The sequence below is a fragment of the Stegodyphus dumicola genome, chromosome 6 (genome assembly GCF_044657685.1).
Source record: "Stegodyphus dumicola isolate Sdum_Otavi_A_Nest chromosome 6, ASM4465768v1".
Taxonomy (NCBI): domain Eukaryota; kingdom Metazoa; phylum Arthropoda; class Arachnida; order Araneae; family Eresidae; genus Stegodyphus; species Stegodyphus dumicola.
In genome coordinates, this window is record NC_140773.1 from 75,892,046 (window position 1) to 75,919,626 (window position 27,581).

Below are 27,581 nucleotides of genomic sequence, written 5' to 3' on the forward strand. Positions count from 1 at the left end.
GCCTTAATATCCTGCATTGCGCCGTATTCCCAAGCAACTTAATGCTACATTATTTCTTTATTAGTGCTGCAGAGACAGGAAAGTAGTTAATGAATGATTGCCGTACTGAAGGGCCCAAGTTCAAATGCTGGAGAAGGCATGGATATAAATTGTCTGTTCCCTCATGGGAGGCAACGATGGCCCATCTGTTATCCTCATAATAAAGTGAACACTGCTTCCTGTGCCGTACTGAAGGGCCCAAGTTCAAATGCTGGAGAAGGCATGGATATAAATTGTCTATTCCCTCATAGGAGGCAACGATGGCCCATCTGTTATCCTCATAATAAAGTGAACACCGCTTCCTGTTTTAGTAGTGGCCTTTGCCTCTAACAGCTAGTGCCAGCCATTGGAAATTTAAAAAAAAAATCGATTAGCCTGATTTAAGGATCTGTGGCAAAGCACTCGAGGGCAGTCTAACAAAGGAAAGGAATGTCTTTACTAGCGACTTTGCCTTTTTAAGAGAGATTGGCTCGTTTATATGCTGTACATAAAAAATGGGAAAAACATGAAAAATCTCATGCAGCCTGTTCGTTCCCCAGGGTCTGAATCCTGTCCAACTACCAGAGTTTAGCGGTTTAATTCTCTGCAGCCTGAAGGATTATTTACTTTAAAGCATAGTACATCATGCCCATCTGTTCATGGGATAAATGTCTTTGTGGAAGATTTTCTGAGCGAACCTGTAACATAAATAATATTTGGGTTCAAAAATATTAGCAAAATATCTAAAATAATATTTACAAAATATATTATGTAGCAATTAGAATTGAATCTTAAACACACTTTCAATATGAAAACCTATAATTTGTAAGAAAGTGCTCTTATCACTAGGTGAAACAACAACAAAAATTTGCAAATATTTTGAGTTTTACTTACAGCCAACATATACAAGACAAAAATAAATGTAAGTATAACAATTAAATTTTTATATGCAGAATATCTATAGAGCAAGATTTCGATTCTTATAAACTGACTTGTATGTGATACAAAGTTACTTTACTTTAATATTTTCAGATATCAGCTTCCATAAAAAGTAAGTGCTGAAGATATCTGAGAAACAACATCCCCAGGAGATCTTCATATATCCCGGGACATTATGATTTGAACAGGACATCCTTAAGATGTTGATTTATGAAGTCCTCAGGATATGTGAAAATCAACATCCTGAGGAAATCTTCATATATCCCGGGGCATTGAGACTTGAATAGGATATCCTCAGGATGTTGACTTGAGAAGTCCTCAGGATATCAGAGAATCAACATCCTCAGGATATCCTGTTTCCTGGGACATTGCCACTTAAATAGGATATCCTGAGGATGTCTTGTGTTATGGGGGACAGTTATTATGTACAGTTATTACAATTATTATGTAAATTAAGCAGTTGTTTATAATTTCAGCCTTTGCTATAATTTTCCCTCTCCGTTTTCTCACCAGAATGAAAATCACTCAGATAGTTTTTTAATTAAGGTTTTGGTGTTATAAGATAGACTTTGTCTACTTGCATATTGCATTAGTTTGTACCAGCTCTGGTAATTTGTGATTATTTGTCTTTGCATTGTTGCTGCGGATATTTGAATTTGTTATGCAATAACTATGTTTCAACGAGTTACAAGTTTGTTGGAACGTGTTACTGACCAAGCTTAGATTAAAATTAAATTTTTTAGTCTTTGACTACATTTTTAGCCCACATATTTAATTTGAATTTGACTTTTCCTGTTAAATTAGATCTCTATAAGCTGTAGTTGATTTTGCGAGCATAAGAACGTACTTTTATATTCTAAGGTTTTTTTTTTTAAAAATAGGTTTATTTAAACCTTTATGTGACTTTGTAGCTACTTTCAGGCATAGTGATGATTTGCTTCACATCTGTCAGGGTTTTGGACTATTTAACTTTTATCAGATCAGGTAAAACCTCATACATACATAGTCAAAAGATTGACAAGTTAGGAGATAAAACATGCGGAAACTAGTAGAAACATTGGTTTGCATATTGAAACGAATTTTTGATTGTTAGAAAATATGCTTAAGGAGAAGGAAATTGATATAAATAAGCCAGAATGTCTGGAAAGGCTTCAAATTTAAAAGATGCACAAGTATTTTGTTGAGTATCGTTGCTACAAAACGTAATTGTTTTGTTGCTTTTAATGGGTAGTTATCTTTGTATTGTTTCAAAATCGATTTCATAAATTACATGTATTTTAAACTGTGACATGTTAATAGATTGTGATCTTAATAATTCTTTTTAATACATATTTTTTTTAAATAAATTTACTAGTAGGCCATGTAAATCTATGATGACTAAGGGTATCTAAATAGCTAATTTAATTATTTGTAACTAACTAATAACCCTTTAAAGTTACCTTTGCATATTAAAGTGGGTTATTGTCTTTCATTAATCTTTACTATTGTCACAAGATATAGCACAAAAATGTAAAACTTAATTCTTTGTATCTAGTGGCACTTGAAATAATACAACTTATCACCTCTGGTGCTTTAGTGGCTTATTGGAACCTTAAAATATATTAACTGGGTTACAACCAGACAGGCAAAGCACAATGAACTTTCAAAACTTGCCATTCGTGCCTACATCAGGCTTTTAGGTTTGTTCTAATCAGCAGGCCTCTCTCTAGGCAAGCAGCAGCAATGAAACAGCCAGTCTTCTGTAAAGAATCCTGCTGATTATGATTTTATTTCTCGTTTTAACCTATGCCGTTTGACATAAAATCTACCTGCTATTTACTAAACCTCTAAACTGAGCAAGTACATGACAATATGAAAATAAAATAAAAAGACGAATGAAATGACAAATAAAAGAAAAAATCAACAATTTTTTTTATTAATGGTCCTTTAAAGTCCTTATATGTGCTTAATTCCTATGTGCAGGAATGTGTACGAACCCTGCACAGAGGAAAATTTGAATTTCTGATCAAAGTTCAAGAAAACAATTTTAAACTTTGCTCCTGGATAACCCACTTTACTGCAGAAAATAACAAAAGTGTTTCTTATTCAATGCCCATCTCTTGGCATAAATTGTCTTGAATTTAAAGCTCGGTTTTAATAAAATTGACAATTTTCCCAGCTTGATTCAAAAAGATTTTCAGGTTTTCGCAGATTGTTTTGGCTACTAAAGCTTCATGATGAATGGGAGCAGTGAGTAAATTTAGTTTAAGGTGCGACTTTTATTTGAGAAATAAAACCAAAATGTTTTCCTGTTAAAGCCTGAGTTCTATCGCTCCATATGGCAATGCACTACCAAGGAACATCATTCTCGGACATAAAATTATCAACTACTTTAAAAATTTCATTTGCAGTTGCTCTATCATGAAGAAATTCACAAAATAAATACTCTTCCACAGTTTGTTTATCCTCTTTGAAACATAAACTATTAATTGAATAAAGTTTGTTTTATTTGTACTTTCATCCATTTCCAATGCGGAATACTAATTGTGTTTTATTTATTTATTTTGAATGTCCCTTTTGTGGAATTTGCCATTTTATGAATCTGTTGATGTCCTGTATCATTTGATAATGGAATGTTATTAAGTTTGTTAGTCTCTTTCTCATTGAATAACATTAAAACGATAGCTTAGCTGCTGGTAATATAAGGTTTTCCAGTAGTGTGAGCCTACTCAGTCTTGGTAATTCTTAGGCTTACTAGGTAACAAGCTTCCAAAGCTTTTTCACTCGAAGTAACAAAATATTGTAATTACTTGCTTCCTATTTGTTAACTCCAATAATTTCCTCTTAAAATATTCTTCAGATTTATCCTTTAAACTGGCATGCTTAGATTCAAGATGTCTTAAGAAACAATAGTTTCATAATTTGATTGGATAAGAGTTCACCACAAACAACACAGTTCAGGGTCCATTTCATCTTCGTTCCAGGTACACCAAAATGATAAATAACTTTCATTATATTTTCAATAAACAATTTTTCTTTTCAATATTCTTAGTGCTAGTAGATTGTACTGGATCTATCACCTGTGAATCACCACTTTTCCACGTAGTGAATCCTAGCCATTTTTCCATTTTGAAAATCTAGGTTTGTTTTATTATTTTTTCACAAATATTTAAATGCACAACATATTAGGAGTCCTTCAAAAACAAATAACCTGATTCTCAAATTGAGTAGAAAAGTAAGGAATACAAAGCAACCAGAAGGCAAAATTCCTGCTGTTAGAGACAGCAAATTTGCATTAAAAAAAAATTGATTAAGTGAAAATAGAGCATGGAAAAGGTAGCCACATAAAGTGTAGACATGCTAATAAATTGATCAACTTGGAAAAAATTTATGAGATACTATTATCTTTTTATAGGAACTTATTTTTATTTTGTATTAAATGCAACATCCATTTCTATTGCTCCTTTTAAAAACATTATTTATGACAAAAAAATTATGTTTTTATTTTATTTTGTTCATTTTATTTGTTCACAGAAGAGTATTTGTGAAAATAAAAACAGATTATTATTATTAAAAATGGATTATTAAGTCTATGAGCAGATATTAACCTTAAACAAAGCGAAGATCGCATAAATTTATGAGTGTTAGAGAAAAAAACTTAAACGGAATGTTAGGGTATTTAATTTTTTAATTTAATAGTTGAAAATACTCTATTTTATTTAATACCACCTATTTTTCTCTTGCGTACCACTGGTGGTAGAAGTTACTAAGTTTCTAAATCAGAAACAAAGGCTCTGTATGTTAAATAGATTTTGGTATTCCATATGAAAATTTACTGTGTTGAGTAACTGAATATAATGAACTTCCAATGAATTATTACATATATGAATTACCTCTGTTGTGGTCTATCTATGCTTTGTTGCATTGAAATTTCTTTAGCTTGTCCATGGGGTTGGAACACATTTGACGTTTTGCAAGAAACTTGCACCTGCTCTGTTAATCTCACTGCTAAGCTTGGAATGAATTGAATTTAATGTTAATGTATAGCTATTTGCTATCATAAAATAGGAATGGACTTCCGACATTGAATGAAAAATATCAAGCCTCTGAAATTACTTCTGGTGTTCAAAAGTTTGAAAACATGAATGAAGGAAACAGAAGTGAGATGGGGGAAGGAGGAATACAAAGGATAAGGATTATAGGATTTTATAAGGCTAAAATTGTTTAGTAGTAGTCAGTGGAAGCCCAGTGAAGATGTAAATATAAAATAACAGGTAACCATGATGATGCACTAAAATTTATATAGGAGTTCTTAGACTACGTGGATGAATAAACTGAGCTTAAATTTAATTCTTTGATGGAGCTGTTATATTGATTCATATGACAGACATTTTCACAAAGAAGTATTGAAAATATAAGTAGGTTAGGTCCAGCTTTGTGCTTTCTGCCATCCAGGATCTATAAAATTCTCCCACTTCTTAATTTTGCCACCCAGTACCATTGCAACAATCTGGTGCCATGCCAACCCTAAGTATATGCAAGTGTTATGGTTTAATTTCATTCTAAAGTTATTTCGAAGTTACATATTTGTATTAAATGAAGTTTCTGTCGTTACATAGTCTTATATTTTAATTATTTTCTGAATATTCATTTATAAACACATAATTATTAATAAAAATTGTGATTGATTATTGTCAGAGAAGTTTCTTTTGGCACCCACCTGCAGTGCAGGTCCTGTTTCTGCTGGTCCTGAGGCATGTATGATAGTGTAATTTAAAAAATAATTTAATTCAGCATTTGCATAGAAGGGAAATTGTCTTTTGTAGTAGTTACAATCTATTTACCATTAAAAACTTGCACATTTTGCTCTTTATCCTTCATTATATTGATAGGGCTATTTTCCTTATACGTGGAAGTTTATTACATTTATTGCAATATCATTTTCAGATGTGTGATATGATATTGCTAATTTGCTTATTACCATCAAAATGTAAGTAATTTTGATGGTAATGAGAATATATTCTTTATTTGTGGGTAAAAAATATTTTTATTCTATGTAAATAGTTCTGAAAGCATTATTAGTTACGGCAAACTATTGAAAGATGCTAGTAATCACTGTTAAATAATTAAATGACATATATCGGTAATAAACAATGGGATTATGATGAATAAATAACAGCTGTTTTCAAATGTACATGATGTTAGAATTAGCTAGGCTTTTCTGTCTGAAAGGGTTCCGGTATTAAAATAATGTATCTAAGATGAAAATATGGTTCTAATAAGCAAAGCAATTGATTTGAATACCATCAGTTATCTTTTTTCAATTAACAATTGAAAATGGTAATTTTTTATTGTTTTTGCAAGTTGATATATATTGTCATTCTTTTATCATTTAATTTATATTAAAACAATTATACTTCAAATGCTCGTTTTTATTTTTCAGGTATGAATTACCATTTGATCGTCATGACTGGATTGTAGACAGATGTGGCAAAGAAGTCCGTTATGTTATTGACTATTATGATAGTGGTGAAGTAAATGTACAAAATGGAAGGTTTGCGATACTGGATGTTCGACCTGCTTTAGATTCATTTGGTGCTGTATGGGATCGTATGAAAGTGGCATGGTGGCGCTGGACAGCTACAGAATCTGCAGAGTCTTAGGATATTTATAATTGAAATAGGAGCAAATTTAGTCATTTGTAAATGATTCAAATTTTAGTTTTAGGTAAATTATTGAAAGACATGAAGTTTTCTGTTTAAAAATATAGAAAATTCTAGAAATATATAGAAATATATTTAAATATTTGATAAAATTTTAAACTTAAGTTTTTTTTTTTTTTTTTTTTTTTTTTTTTTTTTTTTTTTAAATAAAGCAAAAGGAATGTAGATAAAAATTAATCCGTTTTCATCTGGAAGAAAGTTTTGGTAATAAAAGTAGTGGGAGGCTCATATATCAGCTGTTGTATTTTTTTATGAATGAAATTTATTTTCATGTTTTACAGGCAGTCTGAGAACATGCATTTTAATACATCCTTTCAATAGTATGTATGAGTATTTATCCTGCATATGAATCTGTTACATAAGTTAAAATTTTGTGGCACATTACTTTTTTTTTCCATTTAGTTTTAGTTATGAATTTTTTCTGTGTGTTTGTTTTTATAACAAATAAATTCTAGATGTATGATAATAGTAGTATGTAAATTAAAAATTTCTTGTCATCCATTAAATCCATTGTCAGAAACAATTTATTTGTTGAAATTCTGATTTATTGTAGCTTCTTAATGAATGGATATTATTTTAATTTCCACATTGATCATAAATGCATGTTGTATTAAACTTCAGTCTGTCTTATATGGTATTCACAATTAAATATCAAATTTTAATTTATGCTGTACAATTTATCTCTTGTTCTTAAGCAATTAAGAAAAATCAATGGCTAAGCTTTTGCTTACGGATATATAAGATATTTTTTAATTAATTTGTTATATTTATTTATTTTCTGAATAGTTTTTAAAAAAATATGTGCAAGTTACTTAGAAATGAAATTTTGTAATTATCTTTAAAAAGGGGGGGAATAAGATTTTAAAATTGAGACAGTTTTAGTTATGCTTAAGAACTCATAGTTTTTAATATACATTGTTTTTGAAATAAAAGGCTGTCTTTATAAAATATAGTAGTATTTTATAGTAGTATTTGTTATGAATTATTATTGCTGTAATGAAGTATAAATTTTCTAGGATAACTATTTCTTTTTTTATAGATGAACTTTGTGTAGTCAACCTCCTTTCACTGTTGAATCATTGTACATGTATGGTTTGTATTTTTTAGCAGTGAATGAAACAAGCAAAGTGGTTCAGTTCTTAGTTTATTTGCATAGAATTCTTAAATAAATGTTTTATAATATCATATAATTGGAAACACTGGGTATAATTTCTTAATATCTACACAATAACTGAAATCTGTTAAAATAACATGCCAAATAATAATTATGAGAGGTGTTAAGGCAACAAGAATCAACATAATATCCATAAATTTTGCAGCACTAGTTGCAAAGGTAATCTAGAACTTTCTTTTTCAGCTGCAGAAGTGCAAGTGATGAAAGATATAACATTCTATATTTAAAGCTAGTCCTATAAATTTATGAATACGATGCTGATTCTTGATGTCATAACGCTTCCAATAATAGTTAACATACTAAAAAAAAGTTTAAAATTTTGCTTGTAATACATATTAAAATGTAAATTTTGTAATACAATTTAAAAAAAAGTTAATAAAATTAGTCATTACTATATAAGTGTACTTTGTGACAGTGATTGAAACATACAAAGTAACACATTTACTTTTTTTCAACAAAATTCTTCTTAGGAAAACATTTAGTATAAGTTTATAATTTTATTAATAAGCAATCTTTATGCGAAATTGAAACGTACAAAGTAATGAATGCAATTTTATTATTCTTCAGCAAAATTATTCCTAAGAAAGCACTTCTGTGAAAGTAATTTATTTTATTATAGTTAACAGTAACAAATAATTATTATAATTAGTTATAGTAACTTAATAAAATGCACTATTCATAAAAGTAATTTTAAGATAATGAATCTGTAGGTATTATGATCAGAACTATTATCACAATGATAATCAAATAGTCATACCCTACCATAAAGTCCATGTTAAGGAGTTAAAATGGTGATTCACAAACTTTTATTGAAATATTATACTATAAAAAATTCACTGCGATTTTTGTTTTAACAAACCTACTACTAACAAAATTCCTACTGTTTATTTTGCAAAATATATTACTTCTTTGTAAGAACTACTACTGCAAAATATATATACTTTGTAAGAAGACAAAAATTGCCTAATTTGCAAATTTCCAATGGTAAAATTACTTTGAATATAATAGTATAAATTCAGAAAGCTCTGATTTGGAAGATTAGGTTCTTGGCAACAGAATTTTTTTGTAATGTCATATGTTGTTTCATCATTGCACTTACACATGTTTTTGTTTGCAGAAAATAATTTTGTTGTGAGGAAAATTATATGTGTAGCAATACAAATTTTAAAAAAGTGAGAACAGATCTTTTACATTTTTATTTGAAAAAAAGAAAGATTTTATTTACAGAAGTGAATTTGGAACAGCTTCTTTTTGGTGGATTGTTGATTAGATATATAGGGTACTGCTTTGTGTAGAATTAACTCAAAGTTTTCCTAACCTTATTAGGCTAACAAGCAAGTTATTCCTTCATCTGAAATATTATTGCAGAGTCCTGAGATAGTTGTAAATAACTCTTTTAAATGAACGAAAAGCACTTGTACATACAAATAAAATCTCTCACTTCCGGGTATCTAAAAATAACAAAAATGTTGAAATTAAAAGTAACATAGTTGGAGACCACACCTGTTGGCTTATTTAAGCTGGCTCAGTATTTTAATAGCACACTTTGAACATCGGCTGGCAGAATGGCTAAAGGCAGGATATTCACTGATAGAGCTGAGTGATGGAATGTAAATTTGCAGACGATACTGCCAAAAGCTCTCTATCTAAAATATTCAAACTTAAATGCTCTACCAATTAATTTGCATCCTGCTGAGAACTACTGAAAAGGACAAGTTATAGTAAATGTGTAATCATAAAAACTGGTTAATTAGCATACTGCATTTGTAGAGTATCTTAATTAACCAATTATTATTATTTAAACTTTACTATAATTTCTGTTTTCCATATACCTCACCAGAATGCAAATTAGTTGTGTGTGTATTTAAGGACTGAATGGTGTTTGCATGAAATTTGTATAAGGAAAAATCCAACTTTTGTAACAACAGAGCTCTAGTTTTATACATGTAATTTTATAATTGTAAAAATGTTTAGTCCTTACTAAAACTTCTCCTTTCCATATTTCTCACCGCATGTGTTCAGTGCATATAAACTTTAAGATTTTGCACCAGAAAAGCCACTACTATCATATTTGTCACCAGAGTGTATATTACTTATGTGTATACTGAAGTTGAGGTTTTTGGATCTTGAGGTTAGATTCTTTCAGATCTATGTGGTTAGATTCTTTCAGCTCTAGTTATATGTAATTATTTAGCTTTAGATCTAAATAATTACATTTCTCACCACCAGTTCTTTAATCTGTCATGTTGGTAAATTATTGAGCCAGCTTCTAGCCTAGTATTTAATTGTGTGGTCTTTGACTACTGATCAAATTTAATTTGAATCGACTGTTTTTATAAATTTGCTTTTCCAAAAGTTGTGGCAATTTGTGGTACAAAGTTGTGCCCTTATGTTCAAATTTCTGTTTAAACAAAAAGGTGAGTTTATAATCTATGTCATTTTACCGTAGACATGGTTATAACTCGTTTCACTTATGTTTGGGTTATAAGAAGAGGTTTTATTCGATCTAGTAGCACTAGATCGAGTAAAACCGTACAAGAAGTGGCCTAATAAATTACGGATCATGATGTGAAACATTCTGCCTGCCCGCCACCTCCAGGATTGCAAGTTCCAGCGATACCAGGAAGTCTGATGGAAGGCTTTCGGTTCACATTAGACAATATGCGAGCATTGATGAAACCAGTCATTACTTTTGATGATAGAAAGCTCAGTAATGATCTTTTTTGGAACATTTAGAGATGCACTTTTTACATTACTCTGTTGCAGATTTACAGATCACCACCCCATATAGCACACTTGATGCTTGTTGCTGTGATGTTACAGTGACATACCAATATTATATTTTAGTCACATTGCATTTGTGATGATGGTGCAACATCACAGAAATGTCACATTGTGATCTGATTGTGGCATGGATGTCACATAAAATGTCACAGCATTTAATGTGACCACAAGAAATTTATAAGTCCCCCTTTCCTGACCTTTTTTGATCTTGCTCATGTAATTCTTCTTTAATGGGAAGTACTCTTGCAGGCTGACCTTACCTCCCTGATTTATTGTTAAATGTTTCAATAAACGTTTTGAAATAAATTGTTTTTTATGTAATAGCTTGAGAGTTTAGTTATTTCTTTTTTATTAAAAATGCTGATAGTTTAAAATGAGTTTTTGCTTTGTGTGACATCAAGAAATTGTGGAACTACATTCTGTGATGATTGAAGACACATTGTACCATATCTAGTGTTATCAAGAGAGGCTGACCAAAGAGTTAATGTAATTTATTTTTATTTAATTTTATTTTTTATTTTATTTTTATTTATTATTATTATTATTATTATTATTATTATTATTTGTGTGTGTGTGTGTTTATTTAAATGCTATGAACAATTAATGGACAATTGTTTAACTTTTGTTTGTATTACCAAGCGTGTGGAAGTAAGGGCATTATAAAAAATTTATTAAAATCTCTCAGTGCTTAGAAATTTTAATTTAGGGAGTCAGTTTTATTTGGTAACTATAATTTATTTTTTCTTGTTTTTAATATTAAATGATAATGTGAAAAACAAATTTATTTTATGCATTTTCTTTAAGTGCTTTCATTGTGCTCTGCTATTTTTCAAAATTATTTTCACAAAATAATTACTTCTTTGCATGGTGCTTAGCCACACATTATAAATGATGCCATATTCCATAACCAGGTTCTAGTTATATATAATAAGTTTTTTAATTATTATAATTTTACAAACAGCATATTGCTTTATAATGCTGAAATAGCATTTCCTTTATGAAAATTTTTGAGATCTTTTTAAAATTTATTACATTAGATCTTTTTTTCCCATAAATTATGTCGTGCGTTTACATATTTAAGTTGTGTTGTTAAAGTAACTCAGTTTCCTTATTAAGAGATTTAGTTAGAGAAAAATATTTCTTAGCCTAGGTTAGGTTATTTGAATATGGCAAAACACATAAGTGTTGTCTACCTAAGAGGAGGGATTAAGTAAAACTGTGTGACATTCACTTAACATATTAAGAAAAATGTGAAAACCACCTATGCGAAAATATTTCTTACTTGTGTCAGTACCTACATATGAACGAAGTTAAAATCTCACTGTGACAAAAGAGTGTAAGTTGATATTAATTTGTTTCCAAAAGTACAAGTGACTTCATTTTATAAAGAAACTGAATTTTAAATTGTATTTTAAAAAAAATTAACCTATTGTAAAAAATTTTGTAAATCTGCTGAAAATTACTATAAATCGAAATGTATATTTAAGCCACACCGATCCAAAGTAATTTTTTTTTAAATTTAATATATTTCACTTCTGAAAACAAGGTACTTTATCTTATTATTAGCAGCTTCGCTGCCAGCCTTCGTCTGGCTTTTAAATGTACCAAACTTTAAATTTAAAAACTGCATAGAATTTTACTCTGCAGAACAACTTCATCAAAAAAAAGTTATTACGTATAACAAAATTACAATGAAATAAGCAATATCCCTTAATACAAATATTAATTATCCTAATAAATAAATTAACCAACTTCCCTTTGCAAAATCTTAAGAATTCAAATGGTATAAAGGAGGTTAAAAACTTTGTTTCCTAAAAAAGTCACTCAAAACTTTTCAATATCTTAAAAAGAGTGAAATGAGCTATAAAATGACAACAAAGTATCGGTTACCATAAATAACTTATCCAGCAATGGGTTTACCATAAGTTGTATTACTCGCCAAAAGAAAAATTGCCAAAATCCGTGCAACCGTCTACCAAAGTAGCACCAAAAATTACAATAAAATAAGCTATATCCCTTAATATAAATATTAATTAGGTAAAAGCGCAGAATAGGCTGTATCAACAAAGTTCAGTAGGAGAAGCTGTGTGACGTCCATAAATGGGTGGGACTTAGCTTATGACGTCACAATGTAGTCTCGCATTTACACTACGTGAACTTTCTATTTTCTCTTAAAAATAACAATAATAAATTGTTTATTATTGTAAATTAATATCAAATTCTTTACTTTTAATTTACATTTATAACATTTAAGCTTAGACATTACTGATAATAAGTATAATAAATTGTTTATATTTAAAATTACCATGATACAGTGAGCAAATTCTACCAATTATTAAAACGATAAACAACGTTGCAGTCTCTAATACTTGTTGAGCTTCAATATTTTCAAAGATTTTTATTAAATTATTATTATTATTTTTTTATTAATTTTTTTTTATTTATACAAATAAAATAATATTTTTTTTAAATTTAAATTCATATTGTATAACATTTCAATTTTATCATTTTTACAAATTACCTTCTTGCTACGTAACGACATAATTCCTTGCATACCAATAATTAGACAATTTTCATTATTTTTAAAAATTTTAAACTTTAAATTAATAAAAAAAGGAATATTTTTTATTGCATATGAACATCATTACACAGCTTTCATATCAGTTTCTAAAATTCCTAAATCACGCCATATTCTGTGTAGTCATGCTAGAATTCTACGCATTAATAAATAAAAAAATCTAATTTCTGAGAACGAAAGAAAATAATATAATAAAATAAATACTACGAACTTGGAACACTAAGCAATGCTTCACATACACACACACATATTATCAAGTGCAATTAGGATACCAAATACTACGTATTAAAATATGAGGTAAACGTTACTTCAAGAGTTAAAGTTAACAATTTTGCTACTGTTGAGTAGATCGTCGGGCTATCAATATATGTCGTAAGTCGGAAAGCGTTATAAACATATCACAGACAAAAAATTAAAAATATAATTTAAATGAAAAATGACGTCTTAAATATAATTCACAATTAAAACAACAATACAAATTTTAAGTACACTAATGATATGTTAAACATTGCACATAAATAAAGTTACATTACTGCTCGGCATAACACACAACCTCATTTTCTCTTCTACACAGCGATCAGTATTCGCTCGAAAAACATCAAAGAACTCCACAAACTCGGTGTCCATGTGCTCATCCATCTATTTTCACTTAAAGAAAAATCAGAGAATTCCTCAAACTCGGCATTGCGCACAACGTTGACTTTGACCATGTGCACATCGATCTATTTTCACTTAAAAAAACATCCCAGAATTGCACAAACCCTGCATCGCGCACAACCTCTGCATTGCGCACCACATTGGCTTGCCCATATGCGCATAGATCTATTTTCACTTAAAAAAACATCCCAGAATTGCACAAAGTCGGCATTGCGCACCACATTTACTGATTTTTGGTTTTTTTCTTTCTTGTTGTGTCGTTAATCCAGCCATTTAAAAAATAATAATAAATATAAAAATATATAGTTGTATGGCAACCTTACTGGATGCTGTTTTCTTTAGTTCATTATACTAACATTTTTAGTTACTCGGAATACCGGGCTTGGAGCTTTGAATTTTGAGTTAAATGCTAAGGTTGCTTCGTGTATAATATCTTTTTTACTGATCTGGCGTTTTGACTTTTGTTGAGGGACTCTCCGGGTCTCTGGCCTTCACTTGTGGTGTGAATGGGACACCCCTTTTTGGACCATAAGATCACTTTGTGATCAGGCGGGTTGGGGCGTTCTAGCAAAAACAAAACAAAACCACATTGGCTTTGCCCATCTACACATCGAACTATTTTCACTTAAAAAATCCCAGAATTGCACAAACTCGGCATTGTGCACCACACTGGCTTTGCCCATGTGCACTTCGATCTATTTTCACTTAAAAAACATCCCATAATTGCGCAAACTCGGCATCGCGCACGGCATTGGCTTTGCCCATGTGCACATCGATCAATTTTCACTTAAAAAACATCCCAGAATTGCACAAACTCAGCATCGCGCACAACCTCGGCATTGCGCACCACATTGGCTTGCCCATGTGCACATCGATCTATTTTCACTTCAAAAAACATCCCACAATTGCACAAACTCGGCATAGCGCACCACATTGGCTTTGCCCATGTGCACATCGATCTATTTTCACTTAAAACAACATCCCAGAATAGCACAAACTCGGCATTGCGCACCACATTGGCTTTGCCCATGTGCACATCGATCTATTTTCACTTAAAAAAATCCCAGAATTGCACAAACTCGGCATCACGCACAACCTCGGCATTGCGCACCACATTGGGTTAAAATGTGGTTTAGCCCACTGCTTGGCGATTGTTTTTGAATGGGCAATAAACGCGCCAACATGGCTAACCCGATGTTTTTAAATGTGTTGTTATTCTGTTGCCACTAAATGTTATCGCCCTGCGTTATATTTAAAGAAATTAAATATTGAAAAATCTGCATAAATGTTTCTCGCATTGTGATAAAACAACGGTACCTAGAGCCATCAAATTTTGAATAACATATGTTTCCAACCTAATATGGGTATCTGGAAGCCCAAACTTGGAATTTTTTTTATTATCTGATTGATATTTTGTAAAACTTAAACGAAATTTTGATTAGCAAACTCAAAGATTTCAAAGCGAGCAACGGCAACACAGTACGGGGAAAAAAAAAAAAAAAAAAATACGTGCAGAGTGCAAAACTGTGTATCGGAAATTCTAAAGATATGCTCATTTTAAAATTATAGTGGGATATTGCTGTTGAACTGAATTTTATGGTTTAAGTGTAAAGAACATTATATTTGATAAAGAAAGGTAACACACAAAACGTTAAAAAAAAAAAAAAAAAAAAAAAGCCCTTTTGGGCGTAATGTAAAATCTAAAAGCTTTCATTTTTTTAAATTTATTTATTTTTATTTTTTACTTGTTAATTCTGTTGCGGTTTGAATATTCTTATGCGGTGGTTCTTTTTTTAATCGAGTGTTTTCCCCGTCTGTGGGTTTTAGCCTTTTTTCTGCATATATTACGGAAACGGCGTATAAAACGTTAGTAAATTTATTTAAAGATGAGGCGGGATCTAAAAGGGTTTCTCCCTGAGATAAATTCATATATAAAACCCCTCAAGTGTGTGAAAATAGATCGATGTGCACATGGGCAAAGCCAATGTGGTGCGCAATGCCGAGGTTGTGCGCGATGCCGAGTTTGTGCAATTCTGAGATTTTTCGTTAAGTGAAAATAGATCGATGTGCACATGGGCAAAGCCAATGTAGTGCGCAATGCCGAGGTTGTGCGCGATGCCGAGTTTGTGCAATTCTGGGATTTTTTTTAAGTGAAAATAGATCGACGTGCACTTGGGCAAAGCCAATGTGGTGTGCGATGCGGAGTTTGTGCAATTCTGGGATGTTTTTTTAAGTGAAAATAGATCGATGTGCACATGGGCAAAGCCAATCTGGTCCGTGATGCCGAGTTTGTGCAATTCTGGGATGTTTTTTTAAGTGAAAATAGATCGATGTGCACATGGGCAAGGCCAGTGTGGTGCGCGATGCCGAGTTTGTGCAATTCTGGGATGTTTTTTTAAGTGAAAATAGATCGATGTACACATGGGCAAAGCCAATGTAGTGCGCGATGCCGAGTTTGTGCAATTCTGGGATGTTTTTTTAAGTGAAAATAGATCGATGTGTACATGGGAAAAGCCAATGTAGCGCGCAATGCCGAGTTTGTGAAATTCTCTAATGTTTTCTAAGTAAAAATAGATCGACTTGCACATGGACAAAGCCAAGGCAGTGCGCAATGCCAAGTTTGTGTAATTATCTGAATTTTTTAACCTTATTTAATTGACTTCAATTTGTATAGCAGGCTTTTCTATACACTGTTTCTGGTATGCATAGTGACTGATATTTCTTTAAGAAAATATGTATGCAGCAAATAAATTTTAACAAATGAATCCTTCGCATGAATCATGCATTTTGCGAGAAATAAACTTCCATGTTTGAATGAAAATGTTGTAAATTTCTACGAGGTTTAAACCTCTCGCATTTGTTGTGAATTACGCGTAGCGTTTAAGCGAAACTAATGGTATTTTGTGTTTTAAACTTAAATTTCAGATTTTATTTTGTTTTTTAATTTCATTATATTTGTTGTCTTTTTTTAATTTCCTATCGTTGACAATATTACTTATCGTAGCTTTAGATATCGAAAAGCCATGGCTTTCACAGCGTTTTTTAATAACTAGATACGAATAAATTTCTTCGGAGAGAGCACAAATGTCCGAAGACAAATTGTCAAGTAGCAGACGATAATTTATGATTTCAAAAATATATACTTGCAGTTAAAAAGAATTTCCAAGCAGACAATTTCTTTTGGAATTTTTACTTCGTAATTTGAGCAGTTAATTCAGTTGTCGTTTGAATGTTCTTATTTGGTAGTTATCAATCGAGTGGTTTTATCTGTGTGTTTTTGCCATTTTTCTGCATATATTTCGTTAAATAACAGTCGCTATGGATTTATTTGTGATGCTGAGAGAGGTGAGTGATTTTACATGTAAATTTATTACTTTGTTGGAAGTGCAAGGGAAACGTGCCGTCATTGAATAGTGTATAAAAGTTGGTTTGATTGCTAGTTTTTTTTTTTTTTTTTTTTTTGTTCGAAATGTGATGAAAATATGCGTTTTTGTGAGAGAAAGGGAAGTATAGATGGATTTGAATGGCGATGTAGAAAGCAAGGAAAAGTGAATGCGCGTGATGTTTGTAGAAGTATAAGGAAAGGTTCATGGTTTATTCATAGCCATTTGAGTATATGTGATATTTTGAGAATTACGAGGTGAAGGTTTTTGAAAATGGGAAATGAATCTGTGATTCAAGAAGTGAAAGTGCATGAACATGCTGTTGTTGATTGGTTTATGTTTTGCCGAGAAGTGTGTATGACGACTGTGATAAATGATAGTGTTTCAATTGGTGGCGAAGGAGTAATAGTTGAAGTGGATGAGAGCAAATTGGGGAAAATGAAGTATGGAAGAGGAAAGCCTGTGGACGGTCATTGGGTAATTGGTGGTATAGAGAGAGGAACCAACAAATGTTTTTTTAGAGAGGTTGAGAATAGATCAAAGGAGAGTTTTGAGAGAGTGATAGTTGAATGGGTGTTGCCGGGATCAACTGTGGTTTCAGACTGCTGGAAGGCATATGGTGGACTAAAAAATTTAGGTTATGGCCATCTGACTGTCAACCACAGTCTGTACTTCCGTGATCCCGAGTCGGGTGCGCACACTAATTCCATAGAAGGTACCTGGTCTGGAATCAAACGTCATTTACGTCGAAATACAAACCATGTAGATGGCGAATTTGATTCATATTTAGCGGAATATATGTGGCGAAAATGGCACAACCACTCACTAAGTGATGAACATTATCGTGCCTTTTTAGCGGCCATCATAAAGATTTATCCGCCGGAAACGGCCGATAAAACTGAGTAAATTTTCTTAAAGACGGGGTTTAGGGAGGTATTCCCCCCGACATAAATAAAAAAAAAATAAAAAAAAAAAAAAAAACCCTCAAAAAGACTTTTTATTTTCCTGAAAAGGGTAAGTGAAAATATTTTTTCTTTTTAAAATTGCTTATTTTTAATATTTTCTTATTTTCTTTCACTGTGAGAAATTAGATTTTTTAAATTTATTAATGTGTAGAATTCTAATACGAGAGTATAGAACGTGGTTTAGGAATTTAAGAAACAGGGAAATGAAAGCTGTGTATGATGTTGATATTCAATCATAAATATTTTTCTTTTTTTATTAATGTAAAGCTTAAAAATTTTTAGAAAATAATGAAGCTTGTTTACTTACTAGTATGTAAGAGATGGTGTCGTTACGTTGCAATAAGGTAATTTTGTAAAGATGATAAGTTAAAATGTTCCGCAATATGAAATCAAAATTTAAAAAAAATCTGTTTTTATTTGTATAAATACTAAAGCTTAAAAATATTCACCCTGTATGAGAGACTGCGACGTTGTTTACAGTTTTAATAATTGTTACAATTTTATTACCGTATTATAGTAGTTTGAAATACAAAAAATTTAGTATACTTATTTCTACATCTGCAGAGAATACATTGTGACGTCACAATCTTAGTCCCACCCATTTATGAACGTCACATAGCTCCGCCTTCGCAACTTTGTTTATGCAACGTATTCTGCTATTTTACTGGCGATTTTCATAAAATCGCTGCTGCTGAAAATCGCCAAGCAGGGGCCTAAAGCACATTTTCACCCCACATTGGCTTTGTACATCCCATGTACACATCGATCTATTTTCACTTAAAAAAATCCCAGAATTGCACAAACTCGGCATTGCGCACTACATTGGTTTTGCCCATGTGCACATCGATCTATTTTCACTTAAAAAAAACATCTCAGAATTGCACAAACTCGGCATCGCGCACAGCATTGGCTTTGCCCATGTGCACATCGATCAATTTTCACTCACTCTCTACTAGTTTCATATTTGTTCCACAAATTGGGCACTTACTATACGATATTGCAATCAAACTTTTCTCCATACACCACTCAATAACGCTCTTTTTGCCTCTTCGCTCCAACTGATTAAAAAAATCCAGATTCAGATACTCATCCATTCTGCAGTAAGCACCGATTTTGACACACTCATCAATAATCAAAACATTCTTTAAGCAAAAGAATTCTTTTCTGTATTTTGAGAAGATAAGTTATAATTTTTAACTCATGCATTCAATATTTTCAATCGTTTGGTAATGATCGTTTTCAATCGTTTGGTATCTTAATAATACATTTGTCAGAGAATCGTTTGATATCTTATTAATACATTTGTCAGAGATAATTCGTTGAGTTAAATGCTAACATTACCACACACCACACAAAAGTAGATTTATAATTAAAAAAATCTCGCGCAGAACATTATAAACCTACCATTTCAACTCAGTTAAAACTTCATTTAAGTTTTCTTTAAATACGCAGCTATAGCATACTTATAACTTGTTTTTAAGGAGAGGCGTAACCAATATTACGTCATAAAAAGGCGTGTCCAAGCATAAGAGAAGTAAACACAGCATCGACTGATGCAGCCTATTCTGCGATTTAGCCATTAATTATCCTAATAAAAAAAATTACCAACTTTCCGTTGAAGAAAAAATAAATCATACAAAACTTTTCAATGTCTTACAAACAGTGAAATAAGCAAAAAAATAACATGAAAGAAACTCAAAAAACAAAAAAATTGAGCGCACAATTTTACTTTGCAGAACAACTTTATAAAAAACATCAATAAAAATGTATTATATATATAAAAAATCTGATGTGTACACCACATGACTTTCTTGTACGGAATATTAAATTATACGCATTTTTTCTTGCATTTCATTTAAACTTATTGGATTGAATTAAATCTACTTCGCCGACAGCGCATAAACCACAACAGAATAAAAGCATTCTTTTAAAATTCACTTTGTTTACCATAGCGACACTCTGGCGCTAGGTTCACTCAACAGTATTATATTTCGTTCATATTATAACTCAGAACGCACAAAATTTATATCATTTAAAGAATTATCTAATCGTTGCCACATGTTCTATTCAAATACTAGAATGATGTATAAAAGAAATTAAGCAAACAAAACAAAAAAGAAACAGTTTTTCACAGACGATTGAGTATTTCTCATTCAATTAATTCAGTTTTCACTTCGCGACAAGGCAAAAATACATAAACTCAAAATATCTGCATTAAAAATTACGAAGTAAATCTTAAACACTTATTTCCTCGAAAAAATTCCAGAAAGGATTAAGCATGATTTAATTGGCAATAATAAATGAAGGCGTTATCTTTGTTGTTGCCAAGCTAAGTTTCTCTAGATTGGCAACAAATCCACTATCCTGCTGTTTCAAATGTAAACAAATAATGGCCGCCATTAAGAGAAGTATTAGGCTTAGCGGCACTTAAACAACTTTAAAATTGTTGATAATTCTAAAAATATTGCATAGAGATTTACTAAAGGCATAAAAACCTTAACCGGTAGATAAGAACAACATAATTCAATCATTTTTAAAGCAAAAAATGTGCAATTTACAAACATATAAGCGTAAAGAAACTGAGATCACTGAGCCGGGTAACAGAGTGGATATTTATATAAATATATTTATATACGTTTGGTGCGGCCGATTGCAACCAAAATAAGAGGTGCACATCTGCATGTTATAGCGGTCCTATATACAAAATTTCAACGTTCTGAGGCTACTCGTTTTTGAGTTATGCGAGATACGTACGTTCGTACAAACGCCACGAAAAATTCTCTTCAGAATTCATTTTAAAGCAGTTTTATAATTTTTTTGAAGGAAAAGAGTATTTTATTCTGTCCTTACGTACAGATATCGCGAAAAAACATCGTTAACTTGCATTCGATTGTAGTCAAAATTGATATTTTCGTTGAAATATGCTGCCTGAAACTTTTCGCGATTACAGTACTTCCTTTTTACTTCGTACAAGGAAGTAAAAAATGGCAATGAAATATGCCAATCTCTTAAAAACAGTGACATAAGAAACACAATGAAAAATTGTTGCCAAACCCATATTTCTAAAAGAATGAAACTATTCAAAATGATGCGATTTCATCAAAAATCTATCAACGACAATAAGAAAGGAAAATTGTTGCCAAAATCACATTTGAAAGGGTTCTGCGCATGCTCGCGCCATTGCTGTGTGTGTTTTCTTGAGCTCTGATTTTCAGCTTTATTTTGCGGTAATTAATGTGAGTAAACTATTTATTGTGTATAATTTTATTTGTGTAAGTGCTCTGCTTTATATTTGTGCAATTTATTTCAAGTTGAAAGAAGTATTGTTAATATTATGGCTCTTGCAAGATTTCGGCATAGTTAAGCCTAGCTTGACGATTTGTTTACTTCTTTGAGTAGTGCTACGAAGTAAAGGAATGCCAGGATGGACGAAGAAGACGATGATGCGTTTTATAGTGCGCTTAAATGTTGCTATGATAAACTTGAAACGGCTATTGAGTCAAAGTGTAATATGAACCAGAATATTCATGAAGAGGCAAGGCATGCAATGTGTGAGTTAAAGTGTTTGATTACTAAGAATTTTGAACGTATTAAGTCGTTGGGTTACCGTGAAGCTTGTAGGGAAAGTCTTAAAGATATTTTCGTAAAACCAACATATGCTAGTGCTGTGCTGCCACCTCCTGTGAACAATGTGAAACAAAGACCTAGTTATGCTAGTGTGATGGCGCCATCTGATGTTACAAGGATTAATGAAAAGTCCTTGATTTCTTCGGATTGTTGTTTAATTGTAGACTCTGAAAACTGCTCTTCTGACGATGTTAAGAAAGTTATTAAACTAAAAATTAATCCATTAGAAGCTAAGTTAGGTGTATATACTTTAAAAAATATTGGAAAAGATAAAGTCGTGGTTAAGTGTTTGACAGAAAATGATCGGAATCGACTTCAAGCCGAGATTAATGAAAAGTCTCCGGAACTGAACACGTCCTTGTCAAAAAAGAGGAATCCTGTTTTACTTGTAAAAAATGTGCCAAATGAAATACCTAATGAAGATCTTCTGAAAGTGATTTTTGAACAAAATCCCGAAGTTGTTGAATCTGATGAAAACAGAAGTATATGTAGTGTTCGTTTTACTTTAAAAACCTTCCAGTTCACGAGGCACGTTGTGATTGAAACGCACCCCATGGTTCGTAAACGTATTTTGAATCAAGCCAGGTTGAAAATTAATTGGAGTATATGTGAAATTGACGATTTTATTATCATCAATAGATGTTTTAAGTGTCTTGGGTACAACCATCGTGCTGATGAATGTCGTGAGCGAACAGCCTGTTTTAACTGTTCTGGAGAACACAAGGCAAAGGATTGTTCGAATAGGAATGCTGTAGCTTGTATAAATTGCATCCGCTTCAATCATAAAACAAATGAAAGCTATAAAAAAGTGAATGTTAATCACAAGCCCTTTTCAGAATGCTGTCCTAGTCATGAATTTATGAGAAAGAACTGTAGGAGTTCCATGGTGAGGCAAGACACAAGTATAAAATATATAATCTTTATTTTACACATCAATAATAACATTCCGATGAGAAGGGAAATTCCCGCTCCATACACACCGCTCTCTCCTTACCATCTGCCGCTCATCCGAGGCGGGCATGCGCAGAACTCACAAAACTTCGTACGGTGTTTCCATGGCAACACCACAGAATATCCCCCAGTGAAGGAGACCGAACGATACACACACAAAAAAAAAAATGATACAGCATTTATATTATACAATGATAATGTTGAAGGTAAAAGGTACAACATAAAACACATAATAAATTAAACTACATAATAAAATACTGATTATATATAGTAGGTGGTAGACAGATGTTGAGAGAAATTGACATGTCGTCCAGATTTTGTGACAGTTTTAGGAACATGTGACATGGTAGGTTTCAGTGTGTCTGTCTTATTGGAAGGTTTAGTGTTAAGGACAAAGGTTTTATCACTAATGAAAAATGCAGGTTTGAGTCGATCAATTGAAACAGTTTGATTTTTACCGTGCACGGAGATGATAAAGGTTTTATCACATCGCTCAATGACTGGATGAGGACCTGAGTATGGTTGTTGAAGAGGAGGCTTGACTGAGTCAATTTTCAAATAAACATGAGAGCACGATTTTAAAGATGGATGAATGTGAATAGGCTCTGAACAGTGTTTTGATGTTGCGATGGGAATCAGAGATTGCATGATAGATCGTAAACGATTTACATATGTTGATGTCGGGGATGGCGGAGAAAGCTAATCTGAGCACAAAATGTCCGAAGGCAGTCTTAAGGTAGTACCATAGACTAACTCAGAACAAGTTGCTTGGATGTCGTCTTTGACGGAAGATCTAATACCCAAAAGTATAAGAGGTAACGATTCTGTCCAGCGAGGATTCTCTTGCGATTTTATGCTGTTTTTCAGTTGGCGATGAAAACGTTCAATGATTCCATTTGATTGAGGTCTATAGGCAGTGGTACGAATACGATGAGTGCCCAGCAGGTTCGTGAACTCCCTGAAAAGATGCGATTTAAAGTTCCGACACTGGTCAGTAGTGATAGTGGAAGGGCATCCAAAACGAGCTATCCATCCACTAATGAGAGCTTTACAAGTTGTTTCAGCCGACATATCAGATGTAGGAAGTTCTTCCGGCCATCGCGTGAAACGATCGATTATGGTCAAGCAATACTGTTACGATCGATTACGATGAAACGATCGATTATGGTCAAGCAATACTGTTAACCTTCAGAAATTGGTAATGGGCCAATAAAATCTATGTGAATATGAGAAAATCTGGCATCAGGAAGTAAAAATGTCGAAATGGGTGATTTTGTATGCTTGTTTATCTTGGAACGTTGACATTTCTCACAAGCGTTCACAGAATTTTTGATAAAAGTGTGCATGTTAGGCCAAATGTAACGTCTGCGGATCAATTTTGAAGTGACAGATATACCTGGATGCGAAAGGTTGTGAATACTTTGGAAGATGCTAGGTCTAAATGAAAAGGGAATGAAAGGACGAGGGACATTGGTTGTGAAGTCACAATAGAGATAAATATCTTCAAGCGGAAATTACTGTTTGGAGAGCTTCAAAGAAGAAGATTTAGAAGTTAGTAATTGTTGTAGTCCATGGTCTGTAAGTTGTGCTGAGGCTAACTGTTTGAAATCCAGAATAGGTGAGCGAGAAACAGAATCTACTTCTATTCGGGAGAATGTGTCAGCAATAACATTTTCCCTACCTTTAACATATTGTATATATGTAGAAAACTGAGAGATATAGTCAAGGTGTCTCAATTGTCGAGGAGAGCACTTTTCTGCTTTTTGTCTGAAAGCGAATGTTAGTGGTTTTGGGTCGGTAAATATGATGAAGTTGCGACCTTCCAACATGTGCCGAAATTTCCTGATAGAATTATATATTGCCAGAAGTTCGCGGTCATATGTAGACCATTTCCGTTGACTGTTATTCAGTTTTAAAGAAAGGAATGCTATTGGCTCCCATTAACCATTTTGGAGTTGCATGAGAGAACTGCCAATAGCAACATCAGATGCATCGGTCCAAAGACTGAGTTGAGCACCAGGAATTGGATGTCTTAAGAGGGTAGCTTGTGTAAGAGCTTCTTTAGCTGCTAAAAATGCCTTTTCGGCGTCCTCAGACCACGGAAGAGGATTTTCAGTCTTCTTAGTTAGACGGAATGATTTCTTTTTGTTAGAAAGACCTTCGAGAAGCTTAATTAAAGGGGACAAAATGTGCGCTGCATGTGGCACAAATCTGCGATAAAAACTGAATAGGCCAAGAAATCTGCGAAGCTGTGTTAAGCTTGTTGGTTTAGGAAATTTAGAAATGGCATCAACTCGATCTGGAATGGGAGAAATACCTTCTTTAGAGACTTTATATCCTAAGAAATCTAAGGTAGGAACTCCAAATGTACACTTTGAGGGTTTGATTGCTAAACCATAATGATCTAACCTTTGAAAGAGAGCTCGTAGATTGTTAATATGCTCTTTGTGGCTTTTAGAGGCAATCAAAATATCATCAATAAATGCATATACACCGGTTAAACCTCTCGTCACTTCATCGATAAACCTTTGAAAAGTACTTGATGCATTGCACAAACCAAATTGCATCTGAGTACTCTCGAAAAGTCCAAATGGTGTGCAGATAGCAGTTTTATGGACATTCTCGGGAGCAATCGGAATTTGATGAAATGCTTTGACTAAATCTACATGGGAGAATATGTTGCACCCATGGAGTTCACTTGTGAAATCAATAATACTAGGGATTGGATATTTCTCCTTTTTAGTCTGAGCATTAAGGGTCCTAAAATCACCGACAGGACGCCAATCATTCATATCTTTTTTAGGAACCATATGCAAGGGCGAAGCATAATTGCTGTTGGATGGGCGAATGTGGCCTAAATCTAACAGATGTTGAAATTCCATTTTTGCAATTTTCAAACGATCGGGTGCAAGTCGACATAGTTTGGCAAAAACGGGAGGGCCAAAAATGCCTTTCAATATGATGCTGAACTGAATGTTTGACAATTTGGTTTGCACAGGGAGCTTGAACAATACGAGGAAATTCATTTAACAACTTAGCATAATGATCACTACAAATTACAGATTTCACTGAATATATACTAGCAACATATAAAGTATTGGTGCAAGTATCGTTTAAGCGACGATTTCTAAGATCTGGTTGTAGGTTAAAATAATGTAAGAAATCTGCACCAATTATAGCAGTTTGAACATTGCATACATAAAAAGGATAAACAAACCGTTTTCTTAAACCTAAATCTAAAGATAATAACTTTTGTTTATATACATTTATCTGAGTACCATTTGCAGTCAGAAAAGTTTGAATAGGAGTAGTCAGTTTATCAGATCTTGAGGCTGGAATTAAGGAGCAATCACTACCGGTATCAATTAAAAAATTAATATTGGTTTTGCGATCACGAACAAATAGGCGACGAGAACTAGAAGGCGAGGCGTATGTCACCGCTACTCCTTGCCCTGGAAATTTCCCTGAAAATTGCAGGGTGGGGTACACTTTTTTGCTCTAGAAGCAAATTTTTGGTGTACCAACATAGATCACTTTTTTCAGATTTCTCACGATTTGATTGCATGCCGAAAATTACGATTACGAGACTGACTTCTTGAACGTCGTAGAAATGCAACTTCCTTGCGAAGCGATTTTATCTCTTTAAGGAGTTCAGAGTTCGGTGTAACACTAGATGATGCACAAGAATCAGAAACTACGCTTACCTGAGCAGATGACACTTCCATTATTTTATCTGCTATTTCAGCAGCCTTTTGTGTGGTTAGAGGGGTGATCGATGCTAAAATAGATTGCACATGTGTAGGTAGTTGCTGCAGAAATAATTCCAAAACAAAAGTATCCGTCACGTTATGATTTTCTGCACGCCGCTGCATAACGCGTAAGAGTTCAGACGGCTTTCGATCCCCTAGTTGCTCACCGGCAGGTAAGCGACGTATTTCCTGCGATTTGCTTTCACCACAGCGAGAAATGACTTCATTTTTCAGTTTCCCATATGGATCCGTGTTGTCAGGAGAAATGATGATATCCCTCACGGTCATAGCGATGTCAGGAGGTAAATGCGCCACACAGTGGTTATACTTGGTTCTGGATTCTGTTATAGCCTTTGGAACCGCTAATTCAAAAGTAGATTCCACCATCGTGAACCAAAGAGATGGATCAGAAGGAATGAAAGGAGGTATTTTCACTGCAGATATTTCATCCATTGTTTATGATGTTTGGATAGTTTCGTTTTCGTATTTTGTCCAGATTTCAAGAAACGATCAACACGTGCGTTGTCCAACGTCAGTCACCAATGTAGGAGTTCCATGGTGAGGCAAGACACAAGTATAAAATATATAATCTTTATTTTACACATCAATAATAACATTCCGATGAGAAGGGAAATTCCCGCTCCATACACACCGCTCTCTCCTTACCATCTGCCGCTCATCCGAGGCGGGCATGCGCAGAACTCACAAAACTTCGTACGGTGTTTCCATGGCAACACCACAGAACATTCAATCTCGAATTGATTATGGCTAGATTGGCTAGACGTGTTCTAAAGTGTGTGCAGTTAAATCTTCATAAATCCAAATCTGCGACACAACAGCTAATTTTAAATATGGAAGCTGATGATATTGACTGTGCTTTGGTTCAGGAACCTCATTATTACAAGAATGTTTTTCCAGGATATCCTGGCACTTATAGACTTTATTGTGATCCTAATTATGACAATGTAAAGGCGGCAATCATCATTCGATCACGTGATTTATCAACATTTCTTGATTATAAAAATACGGATTATAATATGGTCACCTTGGATAT

At 32.8% G+C, this 27,581-nt stretch overlaps 2 protein-coding genes across 4 annotated transcripts in view; one reads left to right on the forward strand and one right to left on the reverse strand.

Moving 5' to 3' along the window:
• Cchl (Cytochrome c heme lyase) overlaps nucleotides 1-8,232 on the forward strand; it is a 48,442-nt gene extending 40,210 nt beyond the window's left edge. For 2 of the 3 annotated variants that reach the window (XM_035358650.2, XM_035358651.2), the window contains one exon: nucleotides 6,380-6,787. In XM_035358650.2, the coding sequence (XP_035214541.1) occupies nucleotides 6,380-6,599 (220 nt within the window). In that variant the 3' untranslated portion in view covers nucleotides 6,600-6,787. Of the gene's footprint in view, nucleotides 1-6,379; nucleotides 6,788-7,698 lie in introns of those variants that run through there. The other variant, XR_015041668.1, reaches the window with a different exon arrangement.
• Nucleotides 8,233-26,218: 17,986 nt separating this feature from the next.
• Nucleotides 26,219-26,980, reverse strand: LOC146996784 (uncharacterized). Its single transcript, XM_085817899.1, is given in 1 exon segment — nucleotides 26,219-26,980. A coding segment is annotated over 1 exon segment (762 nt).
• Between the last annotated feature and the right edge of the window lie 601 nt (nucleotides 26,981-27,581).